Source organism: Mauremys mutica, chromosome 2 (assembly GCF_020497125.1).
Source record: "Mauremys mutica isolate MM-2020 ecotype Southern chromosome 2, ASM2049712v1, whole genome shotgun sequence".
In the NCBI taxonomy this organism is placed as follows: domain Eukaryota; kingdom Metazoa; phylum Chordata; order Testudines; family Geoemydidae; genus Mauremys; species Mauremys mutica.
The window spans coordinates 146,804,403-146,832,362 of NC_059073.1; the positions used below are offsets into that span (position 1 = coordinate 146,804,403).

General features: G+C 62.3%; 2 protein-coding genes across 11 annotated transcripts; one reads left to right on the forward strand and one right to left on the reverse strand.

The window, feature by feature from the left end:
* Nucleotides 1–17,739, forward strand: CNNM3 (cyclin and CBS domain divalent metal cation transport mediator 3). 4 transcript variants are annotated; one of them, XM_045006268.1, is made up of 9 exons: nucleotides 1–1,402; nucleotides 11,260–11,403; nucleotides 11,966–12,118; nucleotides 12,409–12,578; nucleotides 13,074–13,170; nucleotides 13,418–13,551; nucleotides 14,198–14,333; nucleotides 15,194–15,310; nucleotides 16,449–17,739. In XM_045006268.1, the coding sequence occupies exons 1-8, from the start codon at nucleotides 1–3 to the stop codon at nucleotides 15,265–15,267; spliced, it is 2,310 nt and encodes a 769-aa protein (XP_044862203.1). In that variant the 3' UTR covers nucleotides 15,268–15,310; nucleotides 16,449–17,739. The 4 variants fall into 4 exon arrangements, with proteins under 4 accessions (XP_044862203.1, XP_044862206.1, XP_044862204.1 ...); XM_045006269.1 differs by having other exon boundaries at nucleotides 309–1,402; nucleotides 15,197–15,310; XM_045006271.1 differs by lacking the exon at nucleotides 16,449–17,739 and having other exon boundaries at nucleotides 308–1,402; nucleotides 15,197–15,311.
* Nucleotides 17,735–27,856, reverse strand: ANKRD23 (ankyrin repeat domain 23). Of its 7 annotated transcripts, none has more exons than XM_045006273.1 (9): nucleotides 27,813–27,856; nucleotides 25,454–25,609; nucleotides 24,632–24,766; nucleotides 24,203–24,310; nucleotides 22,410–22,508; nucleotides 22,071–22,169; nucleotides 21,408–21,509; nucleotides 21,066–21,164; nucleotides 17,735–20,603 (listed from the first exon to the last, which is right to left on the reverse strand). In XM_045006273.1, exons 1-9 carry the CDS (start codon nucleotides 27,837–27,839, stop codon nucleotides 20,499–20,501), a joined length of 930 nt encoding a protein of 309 aa, XP_044862208.1. In that variant the 5' UTR covers nucleotides 27,840–27,856; the 3' UTR covers nucleotides 17,735–20,498. The 7 variants fall into 7 exon arrangements, 3 of the variants coding, with proteins under 3 accessions (XP_044862208.1, XP_044862209.1, XP_044862210.1); XM_045006274.1 differs by having other exon boundaries at nucleotides 18,427–20,603; nucleotides 21,408–21,506; XM_045006275.1 differs by having other exon boundaries at nucleotides 18,430–20,600; nucleotides 21,408–21,506.
* Between the last annotated feature and the right edge of the window lie 104 nt (nucleotides 27,857–27,960).

Consider the following 27,960-nt stretch of genomic DNA (forward strand, 5'->3'; position numbering starts at 1 on the left):
ATGGCGGGCGGCTGGGGGCTGCGCTGGGCCGTGGCCGCGCTGGGCCTGAGCTGCGCCGCGGGCCGGGGGGGCGGGGCCGGGACCCCCCCGGCCAGCGAGCCCCCCCCCGAGCCCGGCCCCGCCCCCCCGCGGGTGCTGGGCTTCCGGCTGGAGGAGGGGGCCTCGGCCCGCGGGGGCCTGATCCGGGCCGCCCCGGGGGCCAACTTCCGCCTGCGCCTCTACGGCACCGGCCTCAGCAACCGCAGCTGGGCCTGGGTGGCCTTCGCGCCCGCGGGGGGGCCCTGCCCGGCCCGGGGGGGGGGCCCCTCCGCCGCCCCCCCGCCCGCCGACGCGCTGCAGGTGCTGCCCGACGACCGCCCCCGGCGGGAGCAGGCGGTGCTGGTGCGCGTGGCCGTGTCCCCCGCCGGGCCCCGCGGCCGGTACCAGCTCTGCAGCCGCCTGGGGCCCGGGCAGCCCTGGGGCCCGGCCGCCCCGGGCGACGCTGTCATCGTGGACGAGGACGAGGGCGGGGGCGGGCGAGCGGCGGCGGCCGTGGCCCTGCCGCCCCCCTTGGCCCCCTGGCTGCTGGGCACGCTGGTGGCCCTGCTGCTGGCCCTGTCCTCCCTGCTGCGGGTCCTGCAGCTCAGCACCCTGTGGCTGGACCCCGTGGAGCTGTACGTGCTGCGGGACTGCGGCTCGGAGGCGGAGCGCAAGGCCTGCAAAGCCCTGGAGCTGGTGAGGCAGCGGGGCACCTTTGCCCTCTGCTCCCTGCTGCTGCTGAGCTCGCTGGCCAACGCCGCCCTGGCCGTGCTGTTCTACTGGGCCGTGCGCATGGTGGCACCTGCTGTCCTGGCCGTGGCCGGCTTGGTCTTTCTGCTGGCTGAGGTTCTGCCCTTCGCCGTCAGCTCGCGCTGGGGGCTGGCGCTGGCTCCCCGCGGGCTCTGGCTGACCCAGCTCTGTATGCTGCTCACCTTCCCCGTCTCGCTGCCGCTCAGCAAGCTGCTGGAGCTGGCCCTGCAGCACGACGCCAGCACCTGCCTCCTGCGGGAGAAGATCGTGGACATGGTGCGCAACAGCGACCCGTACAACGAGTTCGTGCGCGAGGAGTTCAGCAAGGGCGCCCTGCGCAACAAGACGGTGGAGGACGTGCTGACGCCGCTGGACAAGTGCTTCATGCTCAATGCCAACGCCGTGCTGGACTTCAAGAGCATGTCCATGATCATGCAGAGCGGCTACACCCGCATCCCCGTCTACGAGGAGGAGCGCACCAATCTGGTGGACATGCTCTACGTCAAGGACCTGGCGCTGGTGGACCCGGACGACTGCGTGCCGCTCAGCACCATCAGCAAGTTCTACAACCACCCCCTGCACTTCGTCTTCAACGACACTAAGCTGGACGCCGTCCTGGAGGAGTTTAAACGAGGTAACTGCCTCAGGGTTGGGTGACCCAGGGTTTGTGCCCCGGTGCTCTCCCCTCGCAGCCAGTGCTCCAGCTCTATGCTAGGGGGTGCTGTGCTGCAGGGGGTGGGGCGACGGGGGCTCTGGACAGGGTGCTGTCCCCTTGGTGTTGGTGCTGATCCAATGCTCTGGTGCTGTAGTTCCAGGCTGAGGGGTCCATAGGAGATGCAGTTCCCTCAGTCATTGGGGATATTGCACTGCCTGGAGTGGGTTGTTTAGGGGCGCTTTTCCCTCTGGGTCAGTGCTGCCCCCAGTGCCCTAGCATGGAGCAGGGAGCCTGCCGCTAGAGGCCCTGCACAGTCAGTCGCCAAAGGTGCTGGGGCACCCTGGCTAAACTTCAGCCTCCTGGCTTCAGCTGTACACGGCAGTCTCCTGTCCCTGCCCTAGTGTGGTGGTAACATACGCTGCCACCTCCCGCCCCAGAGATCGGGTGGCATTTCACTTATGAGTGCCACAATCATAGAATCATAGAATATCAGGGTTGGAAGGGCCCTCAGGAGGTATCTAGTCCAATCCCCTGCTCAAAGCAGGACCAATCCCCAACTAAATCATCCCAGCCAGGGCTTTGTCAAGCCTGACCTTAAAAACCTCTAAGGAAGGAGATTCCACCACCTCCCTAGCTAACCCATTCCAGTGCTTCACCACCCTCTTCGTGAAAACGTTTTTCCTAATATCCAACCTAAACCTCCCCCACTGCAACTTGAGACCATTGCTCCTTGTTCGGTCATCTGGCTCCACTGAGAACAGTCTAGATCCATCCTCTTTGGAACCCCCCCTTCAGGTAGTTGAAAGCAGCTATCAAATCCCCCCTCACTCTTCTCTTCTGCAGACTAAACAATCCCAGTTCCCTCAGCCTCTCCTCGCAAGTCATGTGCTCCAGCCACCTAATCATTTTTGTTGCCCTCTTCTGTACTCTTTCCAGTTTTTCCACAGCCTTCTTGTAGTGTGGGGCCCAAAACTGGACACAGTACTCCAGATGTTGAATAGAGGGGAATGATCACATCCCTCGATCTGCTGGCAATGCCTCTACTTATACAGCCCAAAATGCCTTCTTGGCAACAAGGGCACACTGTTGACTCATATCCAGCTTCTCGTCCACTGTAACCCCTAGGTCCTTTTCTGCAGAACTGCTGCCTAGCCATTCGGTCCCCAGTCTGTAACAGTGAATGGGATTCTTCCATCCTAAGTGCAGGACTCTGCACTTGTCCTTGTTGAACCTCATCAGGTTTCTTTTGGCCCAATCCTCTAATTTGTCTAGGTCCCTCTGTATCCTATCCCTACCCTCCAGCATATCTACCACTCCTCCCAGTTTAGTGTTAGTTTAGTGCCCCCACAATCTGGGGGCATAGCCTGTAGACTGGTTTGTACCGTGCGCTATGCAAATCTCCCGTGTAGAGTGGAGTGTTTTGCTATAGTTACTCAGACTCAGCCTGAAATCAACCTGTGTTTTATGGTCCGAGACCTCACGGAGCAAGAGTCATAAACTGGGGAGCCCAGTTGTTCAGTAGGGGGCAGCTCACAGGATGCTGGACTCTTAGGTCACTTTCTGTGAAGTTTCTTCCACCCAACGTGATTCTAGCAGAAATGTTTTCGAGACACCTGCACCGTAGGCCCTCGGAAAGGTTGGACGTGGGCTATAAGTACAAATCTCTAACTCGTGAGCTGAAATCTGCTGCTGAAACTATATGCAGATTGAGGTGAGGCGTGCACTGGTAATCGGACTACTGTGATTTGTAAGTTCCTATGTCTCAAGGCCCCATGGTCTGCGGGGGCTGGACGCATAACTCTGATCTGCCTAGAACAAATGCTTACAGGGCTGGAAACTTCCCCAAGCGCTGGGCCAGCAATCAGAGAATACAGGGGCCTCAGGATGCTGTGACTGCTACTGTGTTCAAAGTAATGGCTCAGGAGAGGTGCCTTCTGAATGAGGGTCTGGGAACAGTGCTGAGGGGCCCCACCGTCCCGGTGCTGGGTCAGGCTCATCGCCGGGTGGGGGAGAGGGGTTGCGATGTCCCAGTGGCCGTTCAGCATAGACCTCAGTTGCTTGTACCTCGTGACCCTGAGCTTAGTCCACTAGACCAGGCTAGAGTGCTTGGTCCCCTGGCTAGTTCTGAGCTGGCCCCTGTGTGCTGCTGAGGCGCTGCCTAAGTTTGCAGCGCTGATTCCATTAGCCAGCCAGCAGGAGGCGCTCTTGGGGCAGAGGAGAGCATGGTGCCAGGCGTGCATGCTGATGCCCCGTGAGTAATACTGCCTCCTGCAGAATGCTGGTGCCTACCATCAGCTTCCCATGGGGAGTAAACCTGTGTATCGTACCTAGGGCCCACGGTCAGCAGAGTGCTGGGGTTGCAGTGGCAGGCTGAGCTTTCCTGTGCCAAGGAGGCCTGAGACACCGGGCTGAGCTGATGCTCTGGGGCCCGTTTCTGCTGTCTGCTCTGGCACAAGAGAGTCCGAAAGCAGCTTTCATTGAAGGCAGCTGGCACTCCCTTCCTCGTAGATCCTTGCAGATAGCCACGTGCCTCCGGGTAAGCAGTGTCTGCGTGAGCCGGACCGTTCCTGGGCAGCGAAGGAAAACGCCCTTAACCTGGCCTCTCCCAGCTCTGGGGCTTGGCTGGCCTCTGACTGCTGGGAGTTAAGGTGCAGCCATCATGGGACAGCTCATTCCTCATCTACTGTGGGGTTTCCTGCACCACCCTCGGAAGCAGCTGGTGCTGGCCCCTGCTGGAGATGGGACACTGGACCAAACGGGCCTGGGCTGTGCTCCAGTGACGCTTTCTCATCGCCTCCCCATGGTAACAAAGCCCTGGGGGGTACCTCCGCGTGCAGGATCTCCAGCCATGCCAGACGCCTTGCGCCAGGGCTGCTGGACCGTCGCTGGGAGCTCCTGGGGGCTGCTGAGCAGCTCATAGTCCCCACCCTTGTGGAAGTTCTGCCCGAGCGATCCCTGCCACCCCCCATCAGCAGGTCTCCCTCAGAGCCCACGCTCAGACAGTAGGGAATTGCAGAAGTTCCTCTGGTACCTGTGGGTGCCTCATGGTCTAGGAGCCTCCATGGGGCCAGCGCCCATACCGCCAACCCCGCTTTGTATGCTGTTAGGACTGGCCTCCTCCCCCCCGCCCCCAACCCCCCTGCTGCAGGGGGAGGCTGGGCTGGGCTGGGCTGTGCAGCAGAGCAGATGGCACCAAAGGGAAGTAAGTGACTGGCTGAGACCCTCACTAGGAGATGGATGCTCGCCTTGCATTGTCAGACTAGCCGAGCCCCAATACACCGATGGGGTGAGCAGGAGTTAACTCTTTCAGTGCTGCTGGGCAGCCAGCTTCCCGTGTTCCCTGGAAAATGACTAGGGATGGCCGTGCTCCAGGTGCAGGCGTGTGCATTGGAGCTAGAGCACCGACGGACTGCAGCCTCCTGTCTCTGGCTGCTCCCAGCTGCGACGTGCAGTGCAGGGCATTGACAGCGATGGCCCTGGGCTGGCTCCTCACGGAGTTCTGGCTGATGCCACGTTTGGCTTGCCACAGCGGACTGAGCGCACTGCCCTGTCCCTGGAGGGGAGTTTGCTCAAAGCTGGGCACAGAGGCTAGAGTTCGGCAGGATTTCCCTGCCCCAGGTATTGTGACTTTTCTAATGCCGAGCCAGAGCCCTGCCCCTCTCTGTGTGGTTATCCCTCTCGCCTGCCCTCTCCCCGCTTGGCACTTCCTGGTGTGTGTCTTTGGAGCACCTGGAGGCGGGTCCCTCTCGGGGAGACAGGCCAGAGTGCTGCTCTGAAAAGTGACTTGCAAAGGGAAATCAGTGGTGCTTAGGCCTCATGCATGCAGCTGTCATGTTCTTTGTTATATTGCTCTGGTATTTTTGCCCTTGGGAACATCAGATAGTCCTGGTTTTGTTTCTCTTGGCCTCCTGGGAGGGCACAGCTGGGCAGTGGAGTGAGCACGCTCAGCCCTTCGCTGAAGAACTGTTAAAGATTTAACAGAGAGAGCTTTGCTCCCAAGTGGTTTGTGGGTGTCGGAGCTGCATGTGGTTAGCAAAAACTAACCAAACCCCACAGCGTTTTAAACAGCCTGATTGCACACCCTGCCCCCTTGTGGTGCTCTCCTTGCCCAGCCGCAGAGCCTGGTGGACAACAACCAGCAGAAAAGCCCTTTTGTGCTGACCTCCTCCAAGGTAGTGCCGATTACAGTACAGTCAGGAAAAGCCCTCCTTCCCCGTGGGTCCTGGGGAAGGTCACCTTCAAAGGCAGGCTCTTCCCTCCCGCAGGGTGGGGGTGGGCCGTACGTCCCCAGGCCTGCTGGGCTCCAGGGCACGGGCAGGCAGAGCTGGCTTTGGTCTCTGTGGGGGGACGAGCCAGGTCCCACTGCTGCCATGGAAACATTTGGCAGGGCCAGCTCATTGCCTGTGTGACCTCGGCGTCACTGCAGGGATCTGGCCGCTCCGTCGCGGTGCAGAACAACTGAGCGCGTGTTGCCTGCTCCAGGCTCAGCGTTCTCCGGGGCCCTCAGAGCAGGCTGCTTCACTCCTGGCTGGAGGCAGGGGATGGGGGGGCGGGAATCTCTGGGTCTGGTGTCGAGCCCAAAGCTCCACCCAACTCCTGCCTCAGCCGTATGGAGGATGCACCTCTCCGTCTGAATGCTGTGCAACTCTCACATGTCAAAGCCAGCACTGGACTAGGGGCCTCCAGCCGGCTCCTGGGCCCCCCCAGCTAAACAGAGGGTGGGGCAGGGAGACCTTGCGCTAATGTCGGGGGCAGGGCGGTGGGTGGCTAGCCTGGTTAAGGCACTGGACTGGGGCTGTAGGAGGCCTGAATTTAAGCCAGGCTCTGCCACTGACCCCCTGTGACCCCGGGCAAGTCCCTTCATTTCCCGGGGCCTGTAAAAGAGAGAACGCTGTTGTCTCTGGTGGGGCGGGCCCGTCTGGAGCAGGGTCTGTGCAGTGCCTGGCACACGGCGGCCCTTGTGGACTGCTGGGATCCAAGTGCAAAGCAGACCGGCTCTGCTTGGCTCCTCACCTCTGTCAGAAGCAGCTCATTGTTGTGCCCCCAGCCCCCGCAGCTTGCGTCATGTCCGGGTCTCAGGACATGTGAGCTCTGCAGTAGCCGCCCACCCACAGCGTCCGTGCAGCATTAATCCAGGGCTGGTCCCTGCGAAGCCTTCCCAGGTGGCCTCCCCAGCAAACGTGCACAGCCGGATACCTGGGAACAGCTGGCCAAGGGGCTACAGATCGGACACAAGGCTGCAGCGGCTCAGAGCCGCTCACCTGAGCCCTGGAGGTGCCGGCAGGGAGGAGAACATCCTGTTTGTTTGCCGAGCTCAGACAGCCCGAGCTGAAACCCAGTGTGCGCGAGAACAGCTCAGGGAGACCCCAGAGCAGAGCACAACCTGTGCCCCGTGTGCACCTGTGCAGCAGGGACACAGATCGGCGCAGGGACCCCTGTGACGCAGCCTTCGGCTGAGACACCCCCATGGGCAAGGGTGGGGGTGATGCCAGGCCTGGTGTGCCCATCGGCCCTCTCCTTTGCTGTAGCACCTCCCTGGGGGAGGGCGTCTGGGTAGCTTCTGCCATGCCGCTTCCAGCGTGCTACTGCCCTTCCCCCATCCTCGGGTATGCCCTGGCTGGCTGGCAGCAGGTGTGAACCAAAAGTGCTCCTGTGCCCAATCCCAACTGATTTCTGCTGATTCCAGAGCACGGGCTGTCACGGAGTCCCCGGGCGATGCTCTGGAACTGCTCCCCACAAAGCCAGTCAGGACTTTGGGGAGCCTCAGGGCAAGAAGCTCACACGGCTTCACCTCCTGGGTCTCTCCTTGGAGCATTCAGCATCCTCTGCCCCTCCGTGCGCTTCCCACAGCGAGTCTGCCCAGGCGGGGTCCTGGGGAAGCCAGAGGGTCCTGCACCCCCCACTTCGCAGTCAGACGTGACTCTCAGCCAGCCAGTAAAACAGAGGTTTATTAGATGAGAGGAACACGGTCTAAAGCAGAGCTTGTAGGTACAGAGAACAGGACCCCTCAGCCGAGTCCATTCTGGGACCCAGCAAGCCAGACACCCCCATCTGCCCTCACTCCTAGTCCCCAGCCAGCTCCAAACAGAAACCCCCTCCATCCCCTCCTTTCTGGCTTTTGTCTCTTTCCCGGGCCAGGAGGTCACCTGATCTCTTTGTTCACCTTTAGCTATTCCCTTGCAGGGGGGAAGGGCCCTGGCCATTTGTTGCCAGGATACAGAGTGTCGGCCATTTATGCACACTGGGGCAGTCAGCACTCCTGGGTTCTGTTGTTAGCTCTGGGAGAGGAGTGGGGGCGGGGGCTGTCAGTCAGGACTCCTGGCTTCTATTCCCAGCTCTGCTACTGACTTACGTCCTGGGGTTGGTCAAGTTACTTCTCCCCTTCTCTGCCTCTGTTCCCCTTCTGTAGAGTGTGGGCAACAATATGCATGTCACTAAGTGCTCTGAGCGCCTTAGAAGTGTGATAGGAACTCAGAGCATTTCTGTTGCGCCATTGTACTGCAATAAAATCAGCCCTCCCAGGCCGGACATGTGGGATCGGCAGCAAGAGACCGACCGACCTCGGCCTACTTGCTAAGGACTCTCTGGCCAGCGCCCGACTCTGCTGCATGTGCGGCCTGGATGGTGTCACCAGCCTGAAGCAGCTGTGATGCCCAGGGGACGCTGCGGAGATGCCTTTGGGGAAGTGGGGTCCAGATAACTTGCATCCAAGAGTTTGAAAAGAGCTGGCCTAGGAGCTCCCTGGACCTTTAACATTGATTTTCATTAACTCTTGGAGCACTGGGGAAGTTCTAGAAGGCTTGAGGAAAGCTAATATTGTGCCAGTATTTAAATAGGGTAAACTGGATGACCCAGGCGATCACGGGCCTGTCCGCCCAACACTAATCCTGTGCAAGGTAATGGAGTGGCTGATCCAAGACTCGATTAATAAAGAATTAAAGGAGGGTGATGTAATTAAGGCCAATTAACATGGGCTTGTGGAAAATCCATCCTGTCAAACTAACCTGATAGCCTTTTGGATGAGAGGACAAGGTTGGTTGATAAAGGTAACAGTGCTTCTGTCGGGCATTTGAATTAGTACAGCACAGCATTGCTGATTAAAAACTGGAAGGACATACAATTAACCTGGCCCATGTTAAATGAATTAAAAGCTGATAGGTCTCAAAATGAGAGAGACAAAGTGGATGAGGTAATCTCTTTCCTGGACCCACTTCTGTGGGGGAGAGAGGAGCTTCCAGCTCCACAGAGCTCTTCAGGGCTTGGAAAGGGCCTCAGGGTGTCCCAGCTACACACCAGGTGAAAGGAGTTGTTATGTGTAATGAGTTACACCTGTCATGTTGGAAGAGACCGTTCAAGGTGAAGTGGGCAGTTAATAGCTCTGCAGTCATGGGACAGCGGAGGGCTAGTACGTTACAGATTGTTGGAATGAGACAGAAACCTAGGATCTCTGCTGAGTCTATGGTTTCTAGTGGCTAGCAAAGTTAGGAATTTATGGGCCCTGGCTTGTCTTTTGATGGTGTTGTGCAGGTTTCCTTTGAGGATGGGGGAATAGCTCAGTGGTTTGAGCATTGGTCTGCTTAAACCCAGGGTGGAGAGTTCAATCCTTGAGGGGGGCATTTAGGGATCTAGGGGCAAAAATCTGTCTGGGGATTGGTCCTGCTTTGAGCAGGGAGTTGGACTAGATACCTCCTGAGTTCCCTTCCAACCCTGATACTCTATGATTCTAAGACAAGGACTGACAGGTGGGATGCAGGCTGATCACTTTGTGAAGAGTGTTCACCCACAGGTGATGGGGTGTTTTTGTCTTTTACCATGTTCCTGGGTGAGTTCATTGGAGAGCGCAGCGATTGTCTGGTTTCACCCACAGTTGTTGGGGCATTTACTGCACTGGCAGAGGTACCCACATGCTGTGACAGGCCTGCGTAGGACCCATGGATCTTGACTGGTGTGTTAAGGGGGGTGTTGATCATTGTAGCAGTGGAGATGTCTGCAGGTTTTGCATCTGTTGTTCTGAGAGGCTCTGGTGCCGCATTGAGTTGGTGGGTGCTGGTCTGTGGGGAGCTTGCTTCTGATGCTGAGCTTGACAAGACTGGGTTGTTTGAAGGCCAGAAGAGGAGGGTTTGGGAAAGATTTATTTCAGGATGAGGTCCCTGTTGAGTATGGGTTGTAATTGTTTGATGATACCCCAGGTGGGTTTCAGTGTGGGGTGTTAGGTGACACCTAGGGGTGTGTGCGGTCAGTGGGGGTCTCAGTGTAACTGTAAACAGGAAAGCCTTATTGGATGGGTGTGTCCCTAGAGGGGCCCTCAGGGATCGGTTCTTGACCCTGTGCTATTTAATATTTGTATCAGTGACCTGGGAGAAAACATAAAATCATCCCTGATCCAGTTTGCAGATGACCCAAAATTGGGAGAGTGGTAAATAGTGAAGAGGATGGGTCACTGATCAAGAGAGACCTGGTTTGCATGGTAAACGGGGTGCAAGCAAACAGAGTGTGTTTGAATACAGCTGGGAGCAATGACTACAGGCCGGGTTTTCAGGATGGGAGACTCTCTTGGGGAAAAGTGACTCTGGAAAAGATATGGGGGTTAATCAGCTAAACACGAGCAGCCTGTGCGACGCTGTGGCCAAAGCGCTAGTGCGATCCTGGGATGTGTAAACGGGGGATTCTCCAGCAGAAAGGAGATTTTTCCTTCTATCCGGCCCTGGTGCGACCACTGCTGGGACCCTGTGTCCAGTTCTGGTGCCCACAATTCAGGAGGGGGTTGATAAATTGGTGGGGGGGAGGTAGAGAAGAGCCACGGGAATGATTGATTAAAGAATTAGAAAACCTTCCTGAGAGCGAGAGACTCAAGGATCTTAATTGATTTAGTTTAACAAAGAGACTTGATCCCAGCCTGTCAGTACCTCCGTGGGGAACAAAGATTTCTTACGGGGCTCTGCAGCCTGGCAGAAGAAGGTCTCACACAATCCAATGGCTGGAAGTTGAAGCTCAACAAATCCTGACTGGAAAGAGGGTGCCCATTTGTAACAGGGAGTGTCATTACCCAGTGGAACAATTCACCCTGGACCGTGACGGATTCTCCATCCCTGACCGTTTTCAAATCAAGCCTCTAAATGCTCGGCTCTAGGACTTACTGTGGGGCAGTTCTCTGGCTGGGGCTGTGCAAAAGACCAGCCAGTTCAGTGATGGGGGCAGTATACGTAGTTGTGTGGCACCTCTGAAGGCAACATACACAACCCAAAAGGTGTCCTCCATGTGATGACCTTGCCCATATGGTGCACACAAAATGGTGCGCAGCCAGACGGAATGGTCCTGAGGGCCAGATCTGGCCTGCAGGTTGCCATTGGACCCCCGCATCCCGTCCGTTGGAATCTGTGAGTCCCGTAGTCGGAGAAGGGAAGGAAACAGGGCTGGGTACCAGCCACCTGAGGGCTCCCCAAACCCCAAGAACAGGTATCCCATGCAGCCCTCTCCGCTCCCTGGAGCGTACCGTGGTGCCTGGCCTGTGCACAGCGAGGCGAGGAAAGGCCCTGCTCCGAATGGGACCCTTGAGGTAAATCTCTCCCTTGGCCGTCTTTGCTGCTGCTGGAGAAGGGGGATACTGCCTAGCCCCTTGCTCTGCCCTCTGCCCCACCCTTCCTCTCTGCTGCTCCATAGTTATTTTTAAAAAGCTGCATCAGGGCTGAGAGGCAGAGTTCTCTAGTGGTCAGAGCATGAGGCTGAGAGCCGGACTCCTGGGTTCTCTTCCTGACTTGCTGGGTAGCCTTGAACCTCTGTCCCCCTCGGAGGCCTCCCTGGTGCCTGTAGCAAGCTGTGTCACCCGCCCCCCCCAGGCAAATCGCACCTGGCCATTGTGCAGAAGGTGAACAACGAGGGAGAGGGTGACCCCTTCTACGAGGCCATCGGGCTGGTGACGTTAGAGGATGTCATCGAGGAGATCATCAGGTCGGAGATCCTGGACGAGTCAGACGACTACAGTGAGTGAGCCCCGCCTGGCGCGCCCTGTGGCTTCACTCGGTCTAGGGGGCCAGCAGAGCCCCTGGGGACAGCTGCGGTAGGCGGGCAGCGCTGCAGGTGCATTGTTCTGTGCAGGCAACTCCGTGCCCGTCTCTCCCAGCCCCTTCCCTCCCCACCCAAGCCAGGCTGGCAGCAGCATGCGAATTCCCCCAGGACCGCTCCCAAACTCTTCCTCAGGAGGGCAGTGCTGTCCGGGGCTGGAACCCTGGGTCACCCGGGGTCCGGTCCCAGCTCTGGGAAAGGAGTGGGCTCTAGCAGTTAGTGGGAGCACTGGCCAGTGCTGTATTCCCAGCTTTGTCGCTGTGTCCTGCGTGACTTGAAGCAAGTCCCTGCCCTGCTCTGTGCCTTGGTTTCCCTGTGTATGGTGGGAGGTGCTGAGGTCCCTTTGCACTGTGCTTTGGGATCACCGGCCTGCAGCTGCTCTGGGGGTTTCTCTGGCCCCAGAGCTCGGGGACTAGGTTTATGGTGCCGGCTGATGTGACTCTGGCTCCGCCTGTCCTGTCCCCTTCTCTCGTGCCCTAGAGGAGAACAAGGTGCGGAAGAGGCCGGCCCCCATGGGCACCCTGCTGGAGCACAGGAAGGAAGATTTCTCCTTGTTCAAGGGCTCTGACAATGAGCACAAGGTGAAGATCTCCCCGCAGCTCTTGCTGGCCACGCAGCGCTTCCTATCCCGAGGTGAGTCGGGGCAGGGAGCCAGCTGCCAGCTGCCCAGCCCTCCCTGTGCCACCCGCCTGGCTCAACAGCCAGCGAGCCCAGCTGAGCATTGGGCTCCCCCTGCCTGTGGGACAGCTCTGGCTTACCTCCCCTGCAGACCGGTCGGTCTGAGCCTGTAACACGCAGTGCAGTCGGTCCCCTGGGCTCGGGGCAGGGGGAGCAGCTGGGGCCCACCCCCCAAGCTCCCTGCAGCGTCCCGTCCCTGGAGCCAGCGGCTCAGGCTGGGTTCTCTGCCCCTCACTCCCCACCAGAGGTGGATCTGTTCAGCCCGGCCCGCATCTCCGAGAAGGTCCTGCTGCACCTGCTGAAGCACCCCAGCGTCAACCAGGAAGTGAAATTCAACGAGAGCGACCGCCTGGCGCCCGAGCACTACCTGTACCAGCGCAACCAGCCCGTCAACTACTTTGTCCTGGTCCTGCAGGTACCGGCCAGCCCCGACCCTGCCCCCCCTCCCGAGATCAGCTAGGCCTGGTGCAGGAGAGGACGCAGCCAGCCGGCAGGGCACTGGGCTAGATCCTGTCCCTGGCTGTATTCTGCAGAGTGACCTCGGGCACGTCCCTGTCCTCTGTGCCCCTTCCCCTCCCGCATGATCTGAGCTCTGCGTTTTCACCGGACCGGGCAGCACCCTGCACAACAGGGCCCTTGTCTGGCTGCTCTGCTGCATGCCTAGAGAGCGGGGAGCCAGGCTGCGGGTTGGATCTTGAGAGGCGGGCTCAGGGGTGGGGCCAGCTTGGCAGCAGGTATTGGCAGGGAGCCAGGAGGGTACCTGGCCTGGCTGCCCCCCCCTTGTGACCAGCGAATGCAGCAGCCGGGGAGTGGGGGGAAGGTCTCTGCCCGCTGGGCTGGGGCTGGGGGAGCAGCCTTGCCGAGCAGCAGGCCAGCTGCTGACCCTGACCCGTGGCCCTCTCCTCCGCAGGGCAGAGTGGAAGTGGAGATCGGGAAGGAGGGGCTGAAATTCGAGAATGGAGCGTTCACGTACTACGGTGTCTCGGCGCTGATGGCGCCCTCCTCGGGTGAGCACCTGCGTCCTGCCACGGGGCCATGGGTGTGAACCGTCCCTGGGAGCCCGTTGCTGTGGGTTCTGCACAGCTCCTGGCCTGGCTGGTCCCAGGCTGGCCCTCGCTGGCTGGCTGGGAGCAGGAGGGGGGATGAGCCTGGCTGTGCGCCCGTGGGCAGGGAGACCTGGAGACCAGGGTCCTTCCCAATTAGCAGTTGGAGTGTTGGGCTCCCAGCTGGCCCCTGATTTCTGCCTCCCAACAGTTCACCAATCGCCAGTGTCCACCCTGCGGCCGAACCGGCGTGAGCAACCGCTAGACTGCAGCGAGAGCACCTCCTATTCCACCTACTGCCCCGACTACACCGTCCGGGCGCTCACCGACCTGCAGTTCATCAAGGTACAACAACTCCACAGCTTCAGCTGGGCTGGGAGCAGCCAGGCCTAACCCCGGGTTTTTATGGGCCCTACAGACACGCCCCACTGTGCTCTCGCTGCCGGGCTCAGAGGGGCAAGGGGCTGCGTGGTGTGAATGGGTGGGGGGCAGCCCCATCCTGCCCTTGGGAAGGAGCAGCCAGCCGGGCAGCGGGGAGGGACTGCTGCCTCCTCCTAGTGTTCCAGCGCTGGCTCTCTCCTGGGACCAGCTGGGTTCAGATTCAGAGCATGCCACAAGTGAAACGACTCTGCTGGTGCTCAGCAGTGCCCTGGGCCTCTGGCCTTGTCCCTGGACCCGAAGGAGAGCCAGGCCCTGGGGTGTCCCTGGCGGCACTGTGCTTTGGGACAGCCTCTGCCCCCTTGTGATTGCGCTCTGCTGCCACCTCCCTGGCTGGGAGACCCCACCTCTGGGGACTCCTAGGGGTGCTTTGCCCCTTCCCTGCTCTGGTCCTCTTCTCAGGGATCACGCGCCCCTCTGGGTCTCACTCGCTTTCCCACGCAGCCACTGCGCCCGTCTATCCTGGCCTTGGGTGGGCACCATCCCTGGGGCTGGAATCCGGGCCCCTGCCAGGAAAAGGGAGCACTCAGGGCTCTGGCTCGCCTCTCCCCAGGTGACCCGGCTGCAGTACTTCAACGCCCTCATGGCTTCCAGGATACAGCCGTCTCCCCAGTCGCCCGACAGCCTGGAGCTGAAGATTGTCCCCAACAGCCAGACGAAGCTCCTGGGCGACAGGAACACCGTGCCAGGTGCTGGGGGCACAGGGGGCGCGGTGCGAACACACTTCCCGAGGCTGCCGTGCCCCACTGGGGGTCCACTCAGCTGGTGTTCGCTGGGGCGGCCCAAAGCAAAGCACAGTTCGCTGGGGCTGCTCGAGCGGGCACACGCCAGGCCTCCATGTGCCCAGCGCGGATGGGCTGGGCAGGCTGTGGCCAGCTCCAGTGCTCCCAGAGGCCATCCCGGCTGCTGCATGAGGACTCGCTGGGATCTGAGCCCAGCTGGTTGGCTCCCCGGGGTTGGGGGCTGCCTGCACCCACCCCTCCATGCTCTCTCCTGCTGCCGCATGCGCACGTCTGTCTTTAACCCCTTTGCTGCTGCCCAGTGGCTGCGCCTGGTGTCTCGGCCAGCTTTCCTCTCACACACTGACCGGCTGTGTTAGAAAGCGAGGCCTGTCAGCTGGGCCCCTCCCCCAGCTACAAACCCTCATGCTGCAGGGCGTGACGGAAGGGGTCAGGAAGGAACTTCCCCGGGGCAGGTGACTCCAGAATTGCCCGCAGGGGGATTCTTGCACTTGCCTGTGAAGCAGCTGGTACCAGACCCCACCAGAGCACTGGCTGGACCCAGGCCTGGTCCAGCGTCCCCTGGAATGGCCCAATGTTGCCCAGCCTCATTTTGCCTCTCCCTGTCCAGCACCCCTGCAGTGACCTGGAGACCCCAGCCTCTCCCAGCCCCCTGAGTGGGCGTTCCCCATCTCTGCTGTTCTCCACAGTAAGCAGCTGAGGGTTGCTTGGCAGCCACTGGGAGCATGCACTGGCAGGCACCCCCCAGCCAGGCCGATCACCCCGCCTGCTTGTCGTGTGTCTTTCACTCTCTCTTCCCTCGTTTTCAGCAGCTGAGTGTCTCTCTTGCGCGCTCTGTCCAGCCACGCACTCTCTCTTGGGCACAGCTGAGCTCTGCAGTTGATAGCGGGTTCTGCGGGATCCATGGGGTTACTGATGGGCAGGAGGTAAATATCTGAGCCTTCGTCCGCTTGGTGCAGCAGGATTCTCAGGGTCTGCGCTCCCTGCTCTGCCCATGGTGCTCAGTGCGGGGAGAGGGGGGCTTTGATCTGTTCTGGGAGCTGTGACCAGTGCAGGGGCCTGGCTGTCTCCATCCTAGTCCTTCTGGGTGCACCCCCCCCCTCCCCCCGTAGCCACGTCTCTTCCCCAAGGCCTTTAGGGAGGCTCTGAAACCTGGTGCCGCCATCACAAGTCACTGGCTGCAGCTCCAGGCTGCTGGGCTCCAGGCCTGCCCAACAGTCACCGTCTCATTTCTGGAGCTTTTGGTCCCCGTGTGCGGCAGCCTGGCAGGACGGGGGGTAGGGTGGAGCTTGGTGCTGCCTTCTCTCAGGAGAGGGGCCGCGGGAGTCTGCCGGTACCACTCCAGCGGCTGGTTGGGAAGAAGGGCCACGGACGACCATGTGGTACAGGTCCGAGGGAGACCAGAGCAGGCTTGGCCTCCCTGGTAAGGAGCCAGACTAGCCTCTGTCGCTGCCCGATGCTCATGCACTGTCCCAGTGGCGCCCCCTGGAGCCAGGGTGCCGAGCAGTTCCCCCAGGCAGTGGGAGGGGCCTTCCCTTTGGCTCAGCCAGTGAGCGGCGGCCCCCAGCACAGGGCTTGTTTCCTACTCGGGCTGGTGAACGGGGCCCCCTCCCTGGGTGATGGGTCAGTGTTCAGAGGGGAATTAGCCCAGGTCACGGCTCTGCAGCAGAGCCCGAGCTCCGGCCGTGGGTGGCCAGAGGTGCCGGTGTGATGGGGACGGAGGGTTGGGCTGGAGCATCTCCCTGGTTCCACTGACTGCTGGCGGGAGCTCCTGGGCCCAGCCTTGCAGCAGGCAGTGTGGCCTGCTGGGCTGAGACCTGGATCTAGCCCCAGCTCTGCCACTGGCCTGGGGGTGACCTTGGGCAAGTCCCTGCCCTTCCCCCTGCCTCAGTTTCTCCATCTGTGCAAGTGCTTTTGGGATCTGTGGGTCGGGTCCTAGAGATGGAAAATGCTGGCTGGGCCATGGCAGGGTTGTGCCCTAGGGCACCATCCTTGGAAGCCCCCCACCCCCCCTCCTGGGGCCGAATGGGCGTGTAACGGCTGTTCTCTCTGCTCTGGTACCAGGAAAAAGCAGCCAGCCCCTTGGGGAAGAGGAGCACACGGGCATCTAACCCCTCCCCCGCGCAGGACCTGCTGACAGCAGCGTGGGACCTGGCATCATCCTCCCGGCTGTCCTAGCTGCCTCGTGGCTGGGAGTCAGGCCCTGGGGACTTTTCTGACAGCAGCAGAAATCTCATGGGGCGGGATGCCCCAGACGCCCTCTGCGCACACACCCCCGTGCTGCCTGAAGGGGCTGCCCCAAAGGATGCCAGCCACTTGGACTCCGCTCCAGAGGATCTCGCTGCATCAGGACCAACTGCCAGGGCAGCCAGAGCTGGATTCCAGTCCACAGGAGAACGACCCGATTCCCCCCTCGGTGGCCAGAGCCCCAGGCAGCATCAGCATCTGTGCTGACAAACCTCCAGGGAGCAGCGCCCAGATCAAACCAGACCCGCTGGCTGCTGGGGGCCCCTGGCGAGCTGGGTGGGGGCTGCAGGAGAGCTCCCCGTGGCGGGGTTGTGGACTGGTTCCTCCCATAGGGTGCCCTCTGCGTGTGCCTGGACTAGGCATTCCTCTCCTTGGTGTGTTCTCGGCCAGGCTGCCCTGGGCTGTCCCTCCTCTGCCAGGGTCAGCCTGGGCCATTCCCCTGCACACGCCAAGCCAGCTCTGCTCCAGGAGCCATGCTGGGATGCCTCAGCCTGCCCTAGGGCAGAGCTGTGTGGCCAGTTACCTGTCTAGGCTTCCCTTCCCATGGGGCGCTGGGTGTCACCCCATCCCTGCCCTCCTAAGCCAGGGCCCATCACCACCAGCTCCTTCCAGCGGCTGCCAGCAGAGAGCCCATATGGCAGGCTGGGCTCTGCCCCTGCGCCCCTGGCTATCTCTTCCCAAGGCACTGGGGGCGCTGCCCTTCCCTGGGCTCTGCAACCTGAGCCAGTCTTCACAAGTGGGCCCGGTGGGGCTGCCATCAGTTAGCAGGGTTGAGTGCTGGGGGGCACAGTCCTTGCAGCCCTGTCCTCCCCTTCCCCCCAAGGAGGAGAGATCACAGGGGCCCCAGGCACGCGGTGCCGCGATTGCAGACTGCATTGAGCAGCCCAATGGACGGAGATCCCCACCCCTCGGACACGTTGCCTGGCTGCAGGCCCTGGGGGGCTAAAGGTCTGACATGGACGCTGGGCAGGACACTTGCCTTGTTTGCTCCTCTCTACTCCTCGGGTTTTCAAAGCGCTAGATGCTAGGCGGGAGAGCGGCGTCTGGCCCCAGAACAGCAGAGCCTGTTGAAAAGCCGGGGGCGTGCAGGTAAAGGAGTTGTAATCTGCCCTGTCGTATCCGCGCCTGTCTGTCCCTATCCCATGGCCTCCGCGCGGCGTGGGGAGGGGCCTGGGATGGATCTTACTGCACGAGGTAGGTGCTGCCATTAAGTGGGGTGGAAATGGGGGGGGGCTGCAAACACCTCCTGGGAGAGCTGTGCCCCTCCCCCCGCGAGCCCCTCAGGCACCAGTACAGGGAGGGAGCAGGCCCTGCCAGCCAGGGGGTTGGGGACAGGCCTGCACACCTGTCGCAGCTTGTCTCGGCCAGAGGAAAAGGTTTTCTGTGAAGGCTCCTGCAGCCTGAGACGGGGCTTCCTGTGAGGGGCACCTCCCTCCCCCCGCTGCCCTGGGTTAACCCACACAAGCTGACCCATCCCCCTTTGGCAAAGGACAGGAAACACCCATCCCAGGTCCCAGGCTAGTTGCTTTCCTTCCCCAGTGCTGGCCCCCTCCCTCTGAAACCTGCACCGCTGCCTGCAGTGAAAGGAGGTGCCTGGGCTGGGCTGCTGGAAAGGGGGCTGCTTGCTGGCACAGTTCCTGCAGTGCTGCCCTGCAGTTATGGGGGAGACAGGTGTGGTGTGTGGAAAAGGGAGGGGCTGTGAGCCTGGTGCCCCTCCCCCTGCTAAACTGCCTTCTTCCAAAAATACCTGGTGTGATCCAACCAAGCTGTGATCCAACCTCCTCCACATAGCACAGCCACAAGGCCAGCGCTCACACCCCTCTGCTGCCCTGGCACGGCACCTGCGTAGCGAGGGCGGGCACAGAACACGGCACTGCCGCTGCTTGGAACGGAGCTTTATTCACTTGCCTGGGGGCCAGGCTGGGCACCCGCAGGCCTGGAGCCTGCTCTGCAGCGAGCTGGGGGCTGCGGCTAGGGCAGATCCCCAGCTGTACCTGCTGCTACCTTGTCACTTGTACCTGCTCTGGCCTGTGCCCATCCCAGCAGTACTGGGGCACAGGTGGGGCCGTTCCGGGCAGTGACTGGCACAGGGAGCTGTAGTCTTAGGCAGCAGCCAGGGCAGGGGTTCAGGGAGCATCTCCTCTAACCTCACCCCCCAGCCTTGGGCACAGGGTTCCTTACCCTCCCAGCAGGGAGCTAGAGCCTCTACCTGCTGGGGGCCCTGCTAAGGGCACTGGAGCCAGGCCAGGGTGGGTGCAAGCTCTGTACCAAGCCCACACTGCTGTCTGCGCTACACCAGCATTGCAGACACCCTCCTAGGCCGGATGCCCCAGAGCATGAGTCCATCCAGCTCCATTAGCACCCGGGTACCAGTTCTGGTGGGGGAGAAGTGCTGCCCGTGCCAGCGTGTGTAAGAGGGGGCACAGGGGCCATGCTCCGGCCACAGCAGCTTCCTGGTGGTCTCAGCCTGACCTGCAGTGCTGAGGGGGCAGCCTGCGGCACCGAGAGCTGCCCAATGAGCTGGGCATGAACCCGGGGTTCCCAGAAGCTGGTTCCATTCATTGTTAGCCTCATTTTACACATAGGGAAACTGAGGCAGGGGCCAGGACTCACCCAAGGCCAGCAGCGGAGAAGCAGGACCATCTCCTGCTCAGCCTGGGCACTTCCCCCCTAGGGCTTGGGGAAGGGCAGACTCGGTGCTGCTGGTGGGTACTGGCTGGCTCCAGGCTAACTGGCTGGAGGGTCCCGTGTTCCTTGGGCTCCAGCCTCCATATCCCCCACAGGCATCTCAACGAGTTCGGCTCCTCCCGAGCCAGCAGCGCTCCCGGGAGCTGGGGGAACAGAGGGAGCCGTGCCTATCCTGTGCCAGGCTGTGAGGGAGATGGTCCAGGCTCTCCCCCCTCCCCCCAGCTGTTAGCCACTGTGTGGAGCCTGAGCCCAGGGGACGCATGTGGCTGGGGGCTCGCACAGCCAGGCTGCTGGGGGCCAAGGGTAAGGCAGGGGCTGCCCTCACAGCTACAGGAGGCTGGGTGCAGCTGCCCCCTTGGCCATGGGCAGAGGCGAGGGGCTGGAGGGAAGCAGCAGCAGGAGCCCCTCAGGCACCAGGCCCTGCCACCCAGGGGGTTGGGGGTCAGGCCTGCACTCCCTTAGGGGGCAGCCATGGCCAGAAGTTGGCCCAGGGCACAGCCTGATTGTGAGATGGCCAAGGCCAGGCCAGGAAAGCCACCTGCCTCCATCAGCCAGGAAGCTGTGCTGGCTTAGGCCCTGCCCTGCTGCCCCGTCTCACTGCACCATGTTCTACCCCCAGGGCTGGCTCAGCCTCTCCCTGCACTCAGGGGCTCACCCTGGGGTGCAGCAGGTGCCTGCCTCTAGGAGAGAGCAGTGTTCCCTCCAGCACGGCCTCAGGAAGGCCGCAGGGCTCGCTTCCCCAGAAGGAGGAGGGGGTCTGCTCAGACCCCGGGGCAGTTCCTCTCCTTGTGGTGCGGGCCATGGAGAGATGGTGCTGGGTGAAATAGCAGGACTCCTGGGTTCATCTCCAGCTCTCCCACTAACCAGCTGTGTGGCCATGGGCAAGTCTTAGCCCCTCATGCCTCAGTTTCCCCAAGGGACAGCAAGGGCCTCACCTGGCCAAGGGGCAGCTCCAGGGAAAGGGAAACATTCCCATACAACCAGGAATAGGTGAGTGTCAGGGTCAAACTTCACCACCCCCAACCCCCACAAGCCTCCCCCAGGACAGGTGGCCCGATCCCCTGGCCGGGTAGGGAAGCCATGTAGGGATGAGCACGGCCTGCAGAGGGCACCAGGGTGGCACCCAGACCTCGCAGTAGTCACTGGTGGGGGAGGGGATTGAACGCTGGTCCTGCTGCGTCAGTGTGGCCGAGGGGGGCGCTGCCGGTCGGCACACGCCTGCAAGGTTTGCCGGATGCCCCTCTGCCAGTCCTTCACCAGGTCCACGGGTCGCAAGGCCTCCTGCTGGGAGCAGACATCATTAGGCTGTCGCTGGGCATGGGCCCCTTCCCTGCCACTAGGCCAGGACAGCTGCTGTGGAGCCAGCGCCCACTCTACACAAGCAGTCCAGGGAGGGGGCAGGGCAGGGCTGTGCAGAGAGCTGGGGGCAGCATGTGGGGAGCTCTCCCCAGGGGCTCCTGCAATCAGCCGAGACTCCAGTAGGAGCAGGAACAACTGGGCTGATGGGACGAGTGTTGTGAGCCCTGCTCAAGCCCCTATCTGAGCATGAGCTCCTGGCCACGGTCCCAGAGCTGGGATAGATCCCAGGAGTCCGGGCCCCAGCCCCCCCTGCTGTGATCGACTAGCCCCCCACTCCCCTCCCAGAGCTGGGATAGAACCCAGGAGTCCGGGCCCCTGGGGTTGGATGTCTTCTACCAGCCCCTGCCCTCCCGAGCTGCCCCTGGGGGAGCCCCACATGGTGCCCACCTGGTTCCGGATGCTGAGGTTGGCACCATACATCAGCAGGGTCTTCACAGCCTTGAAGCGGCCCAGCCGGATGGCATCATGAATGGGCGTGTCCCCCTCCTGCCAGTCAAAGGCACGGGCAGCTCATTGGACAAGGGCCCATACCTGGCACTGCCCCCTCCCCTGCCCATGCACAGCCCTGCTGCAATGCGGCTGGCTCTGGCGACCCATGCAGCACCCAGCCGGCCAGCCCAGGGTACAAGTCTGCCCCCTGTTCCCTGCAGCATCAGCCAGGGCCCCCGCCCATGGCTCCGGACAGCGCCCCCATGGAGTAAGGCTGGGGGCTCAGGCTCTGGGTGCTACCTTGTCCTGTGCGTCAATCTCGGCCCCACAGGCGATCAAGTGCTCGGCGCAGTCATAGTGCCCCGTCCGGACGGCCACGTGCAGCGCCGTGCTCCTCAGCTGCTGGGGAACAAGGGCCCGTTACCATGGCAGCACCCCTGGAAACCACCCCACCGGGAGGTGGTCTCCCCCCATGGGATGCTCAGCTCTCAATCCCCAGCTGCCAGCATCACACCCTCCCTGGGGTCCCCAGCTGCCCACAGCATGTTTGGGCAGGGAGCTCAGACCAGGCCCCAACCAGCGCCAGGAGGGAGGGGCCCAAGCAAAAGAGCCCAGGCCTGGGGCAGGGCAGGAGCCCCTCTCCCTGCTGATCCAGCTCACCTCTACAGCACATCCCAGTTTAGGACAGGAAGTGACGGGAAATAGAGGTGTGTGCATGGAGTGATATAGGGAAGGTGGATGGGCACAGGGTGAGATCCAAGGCTGGCATCAAAACGGGACCCAGAGAGCAGGGAAGGAGCCTGCCCCATTGGTGGGTGAGGGGAAGAGCCCCAGGGAAACCCACCCCCCAGCAGAGTACCCAGAGGGACCCCTCAGCCACACAGCCTGGGGATCAGGAGCTTTCCCGGCCATGGCAGAGGCCCCGGTGCTGCCCCCACTCGGCTGCCAGCCCCAGCCCCTCACCTTGTCCCGCGTGGAGATCTTGGCTCCTCTGTCCAGCAGGCGTTGGAGAACGTCCAGGTGCCCCCCGCGGCAGGCCCAGAGCATGGGCGTGGCCTCCAGCTGGGCAGAGCGAAGGCAGAGTCAGGCGCTGAGCTCCTGGGGACCACAGCAAGGGGCTGCTCAGGGACACGGACTTTGGGCCCCAGGTCACCGTGCCCGGGAGGGTCTCTAGGTTTGCCAGATCTGGGAATGACTCTCAGAGCAGGACCCAGGGGCTCTGACCGCACCGCATGCCCTGGCCATGGGAACCAGCAGGAGGAGGGGGACGGGTCAGTGGGCACCAGACACTCGCTCACTCACCATGTCCCTGGGCTCCAGCCTGGCTCCAGCCGCCAGCAGCTTGTCCACGATCTCTGCATGGCCCCGGAGGCAGGCCCAGTGCAGCGCCGTGCACCTGAACTGCAGCAGAGACCCAGGTTACCCGATAACAGACAACCCCCCCCCCGCTCTCAGCACTAGATCCCTGCTGCCCCCCCTCTGCTAGTCCCCCCCTCCCCGCACTCCAGGTGCTAGATCCACCCCCCCATGCGCGCGCACACACGCACACACTCCAGGCGCTGATCTCCTCCCCCACAGTGGGGAGGGCCAGGCTCTGGTGGCACCGAGCTCTCGCTGTCTCAGGCGTGTGGCCGGCCGGGTCTGGCTCACACCCCAGGTCTCACTGGGGGCCTGTTTCCCACAGGTCAGATGCAGGGACCCTGGGAGCTTATCACCTTCCTCTGCAGCGTGGGGGGTCAGTCCCTTGCCAGGTTGTCTGGGTGTGTCTCACTTCATCATTCCTGTCACTGCGGGGCACCGGGCACCTCAGTTCTGGGGCACATGCCAGCCCAGGCTCCTGAGGGCTGCGGTCTTTGGTTGGTGGGTGTGTGGGTGCTGGTGGCCTGGGATATACAGAGGGTCAGACTGGGTGAGCTGGTCCCATCTGCCCTTAAGCTCTATGACCCCTTCCAGAGGCCCTAGATCCCCCCTGTGATGAAGTGGGGGATTTTCTTATCTTTTCATGGTTTTCCAGTGGGTTGCATGCAGAGGGAGGGGGGCTCAGTGCCCCTGGGTGTTACTGGTTTAACAAGGTGAGAGGAGAAGGAGTTTGTTGTTGCAGAGGACGGGAGAGGGAACTTGGGACCCCAGCCGATGGCCTGGAGTAGGGACACTCCAGCAACTGGTGACCTGACGCCCTACCCTCACTGGAGACCCAGCTCAGGAGTCACAGCCAGTTCTGTCCAGTGGGAGGACAATGGGCTGCGAAGAGAGGACCCCATGACCTAACCAGCGGTTCCAGCCAGAGTGGGGGGCGGAGAGGAGAGGAGGCCCAGGCGACCCTGTTTACCTGGAAAGAAGACAATGGACAGAGGCGGGGTCTGGGGTCGATGATCTCAGATGCCCAGCTGAGAAGCAGGGTGGCTCTGGGCTGGAGAGGGGGAGCAGGCAGAGCCCACCTGGATGCAAGGGAGACTGGGATGTGCTGTGCTGAGGGAGGCCAAGCCTGAGGGTCAGAGGGTTTCCTGTGCTGTGTTAAGTCGCTCAATAAACCCTCCTGTTTTATGCTGGCTGAGAGTCACTCCGGTCTAGACAGCAGGGTTGCATCAACCCCTTCAGGGGGGTGGAGGCCCCGGGGGTCCAAAGTGAGTGGACTCCCTGAGAGGGCCCACGGCGAGAGACAGGTGTGCTAAGGCTCAGAGAGGTGCGGCTCCAGGAGGTGGAGGGGCCTGACCCCGAGGGAGAGTGGAGCCCCGAGAAGGGCTGTCACACTGAAAGGGGTACCTCCCACGGACCGCACGGGGCTACGAGTGGGCACGATCTGTGAGTCCGTGACACCCCCCCACACACACACACACGCTCCAGGTGCTAGATCCCTGGTCCCTACCCGCACCTTGTGGCAGGCTGTGCACACCCTGCCCAAGGTGCGTTCTGCTGGGGGCTCCCAGTCAAAGGCCACAGCTGGGTCCCTCCCAGCCATGGAGAGTCAGCCTGAGCAGCGAACGTCCCAGGTCACCTGGAGCAGCTCAGTGGCAGGCTGGACTTGTGACAATAACCAACTTTGCTGAAAGCAGGTCCTGGGTTAAAGCCCCAGACCCCCGCCCCCACACACACACCTGGTCGTGAACATCGGGGTCCCCACCGTCGGCCAGGTACCTGTCAATCATGGGAACCTGATTCTCCAGCACCGCCTGCAGGAACTGGGCAGCGTCCACAGGCTCGGCCTAGGGCAGACAGGACGGGGTGAGTGCCCAGGCAGTGCCCCCCGCCCCCCCTCGGGGCACTGCCCAACTGGCTCAGAGCATCTTGCCAGCATCCTCCCCATTCCCCCCGAGGGCAGCCCCAGCCTGCATGTGGCCTGGCACCGCTGGGCCTGCCCGCTCGGTGTGCCACAGGAGGGCAGGCTGTGAATCCCCAGCCACCACCGAGGGGGCCAGAGCAGGGGATCCCTGGCTCTGGACTAGCCCAGCTGGCTGGGACCGAGTGACCTGAGCCCCCTGTGGCCAGGCTCCCAACCCAGGCTGGGCAGCAGGGGCATCGCTCACCGGCACAGACAGCTCGGGCTCGGGTTCCTTGGGGCGGACCCTCTTCCGGCTCCTCTTCTGCTTCCGCAGCCTCACGATCGCCTCCAGGTCTTGGAGACTCTCCAGCCGCACCCGGGAGTTGTGGAGTGTCTCAAGCTGGCCGGGGGGAGGGCAGAAAGCAGGTCAGGGCAGAGACAGCAGTGCCTGGAGCCGGCACCAGCCGCCCAGGAGAGCGGACAGGAGCTGGGGCCATGCCACACCCAGCTGGGTTTGTCCTGAGCACGGGACAGAAACCGGGGCACTCAGGGTCCCCCCAGGGACATCTAGGCCCGTCTGAGCTCCTGGCACAGAGCCAGTTCAAGGGGGTCAGACTCTAGGACGAGGGGGGGACGGGGGAGAGCTAGAATCCCCCAGACACCTGGTTCCACCAGCCTAGGGAGACCACTGCTGAATACTACAGTGCTCTACGCTGAGCGGGAGCCCAGGGCTGGGACGGCAGGGGCTGTGGGTTGGGAGTGAGGGGCTCCAGCAGAGATGGGGGTGGGGGAGGCCAGGGCTGGGGTAATAGAGGCTGCGGGTTAGGACTGAGGGGCTCCAGCAGAGATGGGGGTGGGGAAGGCCAGGGCTATGGTAATAGGGGCTGTGGATCGGGAGTGAGGAGCACCAAATGCCATTCTGCCCTTCACAGAGCAGGACAAGCAAGCACAGAGTTAACAGAGCTAGAAAGGCTCTGCCAAGAGGAGCGACGCCAGGACTGGGGAAAGACCCTATGGATCCTATAGGATCCTGCCCCCTGGAGCTGGAGATGCGCCCACCCCACTCTGCCAGGGGCCATCCGCTCACCTTCTTCCTCCTATCTTCTTTCACCTTCTGCTTCTCCTCGCTGACGGCATCCCGGACCCCGGCCACGCCACGCCGCCAGCCCTCAGGCTCCTGCGCTGCTCCCCTCGCCAGCACCTCGAAGGCCCGCACCTTCCCCTCATACCTGTCGCCACTTACCTGGGGAGAAGGGGGGGGCAGGAAAGGTAGAGTGTGCAGCCAGGGCATGAAATGTAGGAGATGGAGCATCCCCATGGGACATGGGGCCTTTCCCCTCTGGGGGGCACCGGCACCGATCCACCCCCAGGGCAGGGACTGGCTGGCTCATGGGGGCAGGGAATGGGACCTGGGACCTTTACCCCCTAGGGGCACTGGCTCCCATCTGACCCCAAGGTGGGGACTGGCTGGCTCAGGGGGCAGGGAATGGGAGACAGGGGCTTTGCTCTCCAGGGGCGGTGTCTCCCATTCGGCCCTAGGGTGGGTGGGGAATGGGACATGGGGCCTTTCCCCTCTAGGGGGTGCTGGCTCCCATCTGGCCCCAGGGCTTGGACTGGCTGACTCAGGGGGGTGGGGAATGGGATGCGGGGCCTTTCCCCTCTGGGGAGCACTGGCTCTGATCCACCCCCAGGGCAGGGACTGGTTGGCTCATGGGGGCAGGGAATGGGACCTGGGACCTTTACCCCCTAGGGGCACTGGCTCCCATCTGACCCCAGGGCAGGGACTGGCTGACTCAGGGGGGTGGGGAATGGGACACAGGGCCTTTCCCTTCTGGGGGGCGCTGGCTCCCATCTGGCCCCAGGATGGAGACTGGCTGGCTCAGGGGGCACGGAACATAAATTAAAACTCAGGGGGTTTTTGCGAGGCCAGGCCGTCTCTACAGCTGGGAAACAGGCACGGAGCAGGGGAGGGACCTGCCCGGGGTCATGGTGGGTCAGTGGCAGAGCTGGGCATTGGGAAGGAGGCTGGAAGTGCGTTGCCCAGCTCCCCATGAGCCCTGTCACTCCTAGCTCTGCCAAGCGGGGGTGGGAATGAGATATTCCCAGGTTGGGCCCTTGGCAGGCCTGGCCCTGGGCTGTGCATGGCTCTCCCCGGATCACTCTCTCCCTGGCTGGCTCGGCCTCCCCAGCCCAGGTGGCACTGGCTGGGCCCCGCACACCCAGGGGAAGGGGGGTGTCTAGTTCCTGCTCTGCCGTCTCCCGTCACTGCTACCCGGGCGCCCCACTGGCTGCGGCTGGCATTCCGGCCATGCCTTGCTGCCCTGAGGGCCGTGCACCTGTCCTGGCCCTGGCCAGCGTCAGCCCCTATTTATACCCCCCCCCCAGGGGCTGGTGGGCCCAGCGTGAAATAAACATCACGTGTGGCGGATGCTGCCCAAGGGCAAACAAGTGCAGACAAGCCTGCAGGGCCAGGGGCTGCAGACGGCCAGGGGCAGCAGGTGGCACCCAGCCCACCCTAGGGAGACCAGGGAAAACACCTACAAAGCAACAGCTCAGTCCCACAGCAGCGGCCTGGGCCCAGCTAAGAGGGACCAGCCGAGGGGCTTCTCAGACAGACCCCGTGGCACCGAGCACCAGCCCCGGTGCGTTAGCCACGCCCCAGCCCCACACGAGTGGGGAGGCGCAAAGGGGATCCCACCAGACCCACTCTGTAGGGACACCTAGGGTGACCAGACAAGTGTGGAAAACCAGGACAGAGGTTGAGGGGTAATAGGAGCCTATATAAGGAAAAGACCCAAAAATCAGGACTGTCCCTATAAAATCGGGACATCTGGTCACCCTAGGGACACCTGAGGAGAGCACAAGGGCAGGGGGTGACCCTGAGGGGGGACAGCTCCCTGGCACAGTTCCCTGCAACCTCCCTCAGCTACATCTCCACAAACCCAGCCCCAACAGCGGGGGGGGACCCCACCTGCCACCTCACTGCAATGCAGGGTGACAGCCCAGGGGGCCCCCCGCCGGGATCTGGCCCCAGTGAAGCGACAGCCCAGCGCCCTGGAGACCAGGCCGTGGCGCTCTCCGGAGGGGCTGGGCTGCTGGGAGCAGACATTTGCCCCATAACCAGCCCCCGCCGTCAGACACGGGGTCAATCCAGAGGCCCCCTCCCCCTACCTAAGGAGAATCCAGCGGGGACCGCCCTATACCCAGCCTCGGCCCGCTGCGCCCTCCCCGCGGTCAGGGCTTCTGCCCATGCAGCCACCTCTGGGGTGGAGCGCGGCAGCCGCGCTGGACAGGGCCGCCAGCGAGAGCCCGCGGGACTCAAGGGCTCCGCAGCGTCCCCCGCGGACTCCGTCCCGCTGCCCCGCACAGGGGGGTGCCCCGGGCGCTGCGCTCTGCCGCCCCTTGGCCCCTCGGCCCCGCCGCAAGCCGGGGCAGCCCCCGCTCACCAGCTGCTGCACGCTGATGAGCTCCATGGTCCGCCCGCTCCGGCGCCCGCGCCCGCGGCCGGCCCGCCCCACCCCGCTGCTTTTATCCCAGCGGCGGGTCCGCCCCCACCCCAGTGACCCGCCCGGCTCCGCCCCGGGCTCCCCCTGA

Excerpts from the sequence above, each read along its gene's own strand:
- ANKRD23 (XM_045006273.1), bottom strand. The coding sequence starts at position 27,839 with ATGGAGCTCATCAGCGTGCAGCAGCTG. Across the intron at positions 25,610-27,812 it reads TCATCAGCGTGCAGCAGCTG|GTAAGTGGCGACAGGTATGA; the intron begins GTGAGCGGGGGC and ends CCTTCTCCCCAG. Across the intron at positions 24,311-24,631 it reads AGCCCGAGCTGTCTGTGCCG|GCCGAGCCTGTGGACGCTGC; the intron begins GTGAGCGATGCC and ends TGTCTGCCCTAG.
- CNNM3 (XM_045006268.1), top strand. The coding sequence starts at position 1 with ATGGCGGGCGGCTGGGGGCTGCGCTGGGCCGTGGCCGCGCTGGGCCTG. Across the intron at positions 11,404-11,965 it reads GGACGAGTCAGACGACTACA|AGGAGAACAAGGTGCGGAAG; the intron begins GTGAGTGAGCCC and ends CTCGTGCCCTAG. Across the intron at positions 14,334-15,193 it reads CGACAGGAACACCGTGCCAG|CAGCTGAGTGTCTCTCTTGC; the intron begins GTGCTGGGGGCA and ends CCTCGTTTTCAG.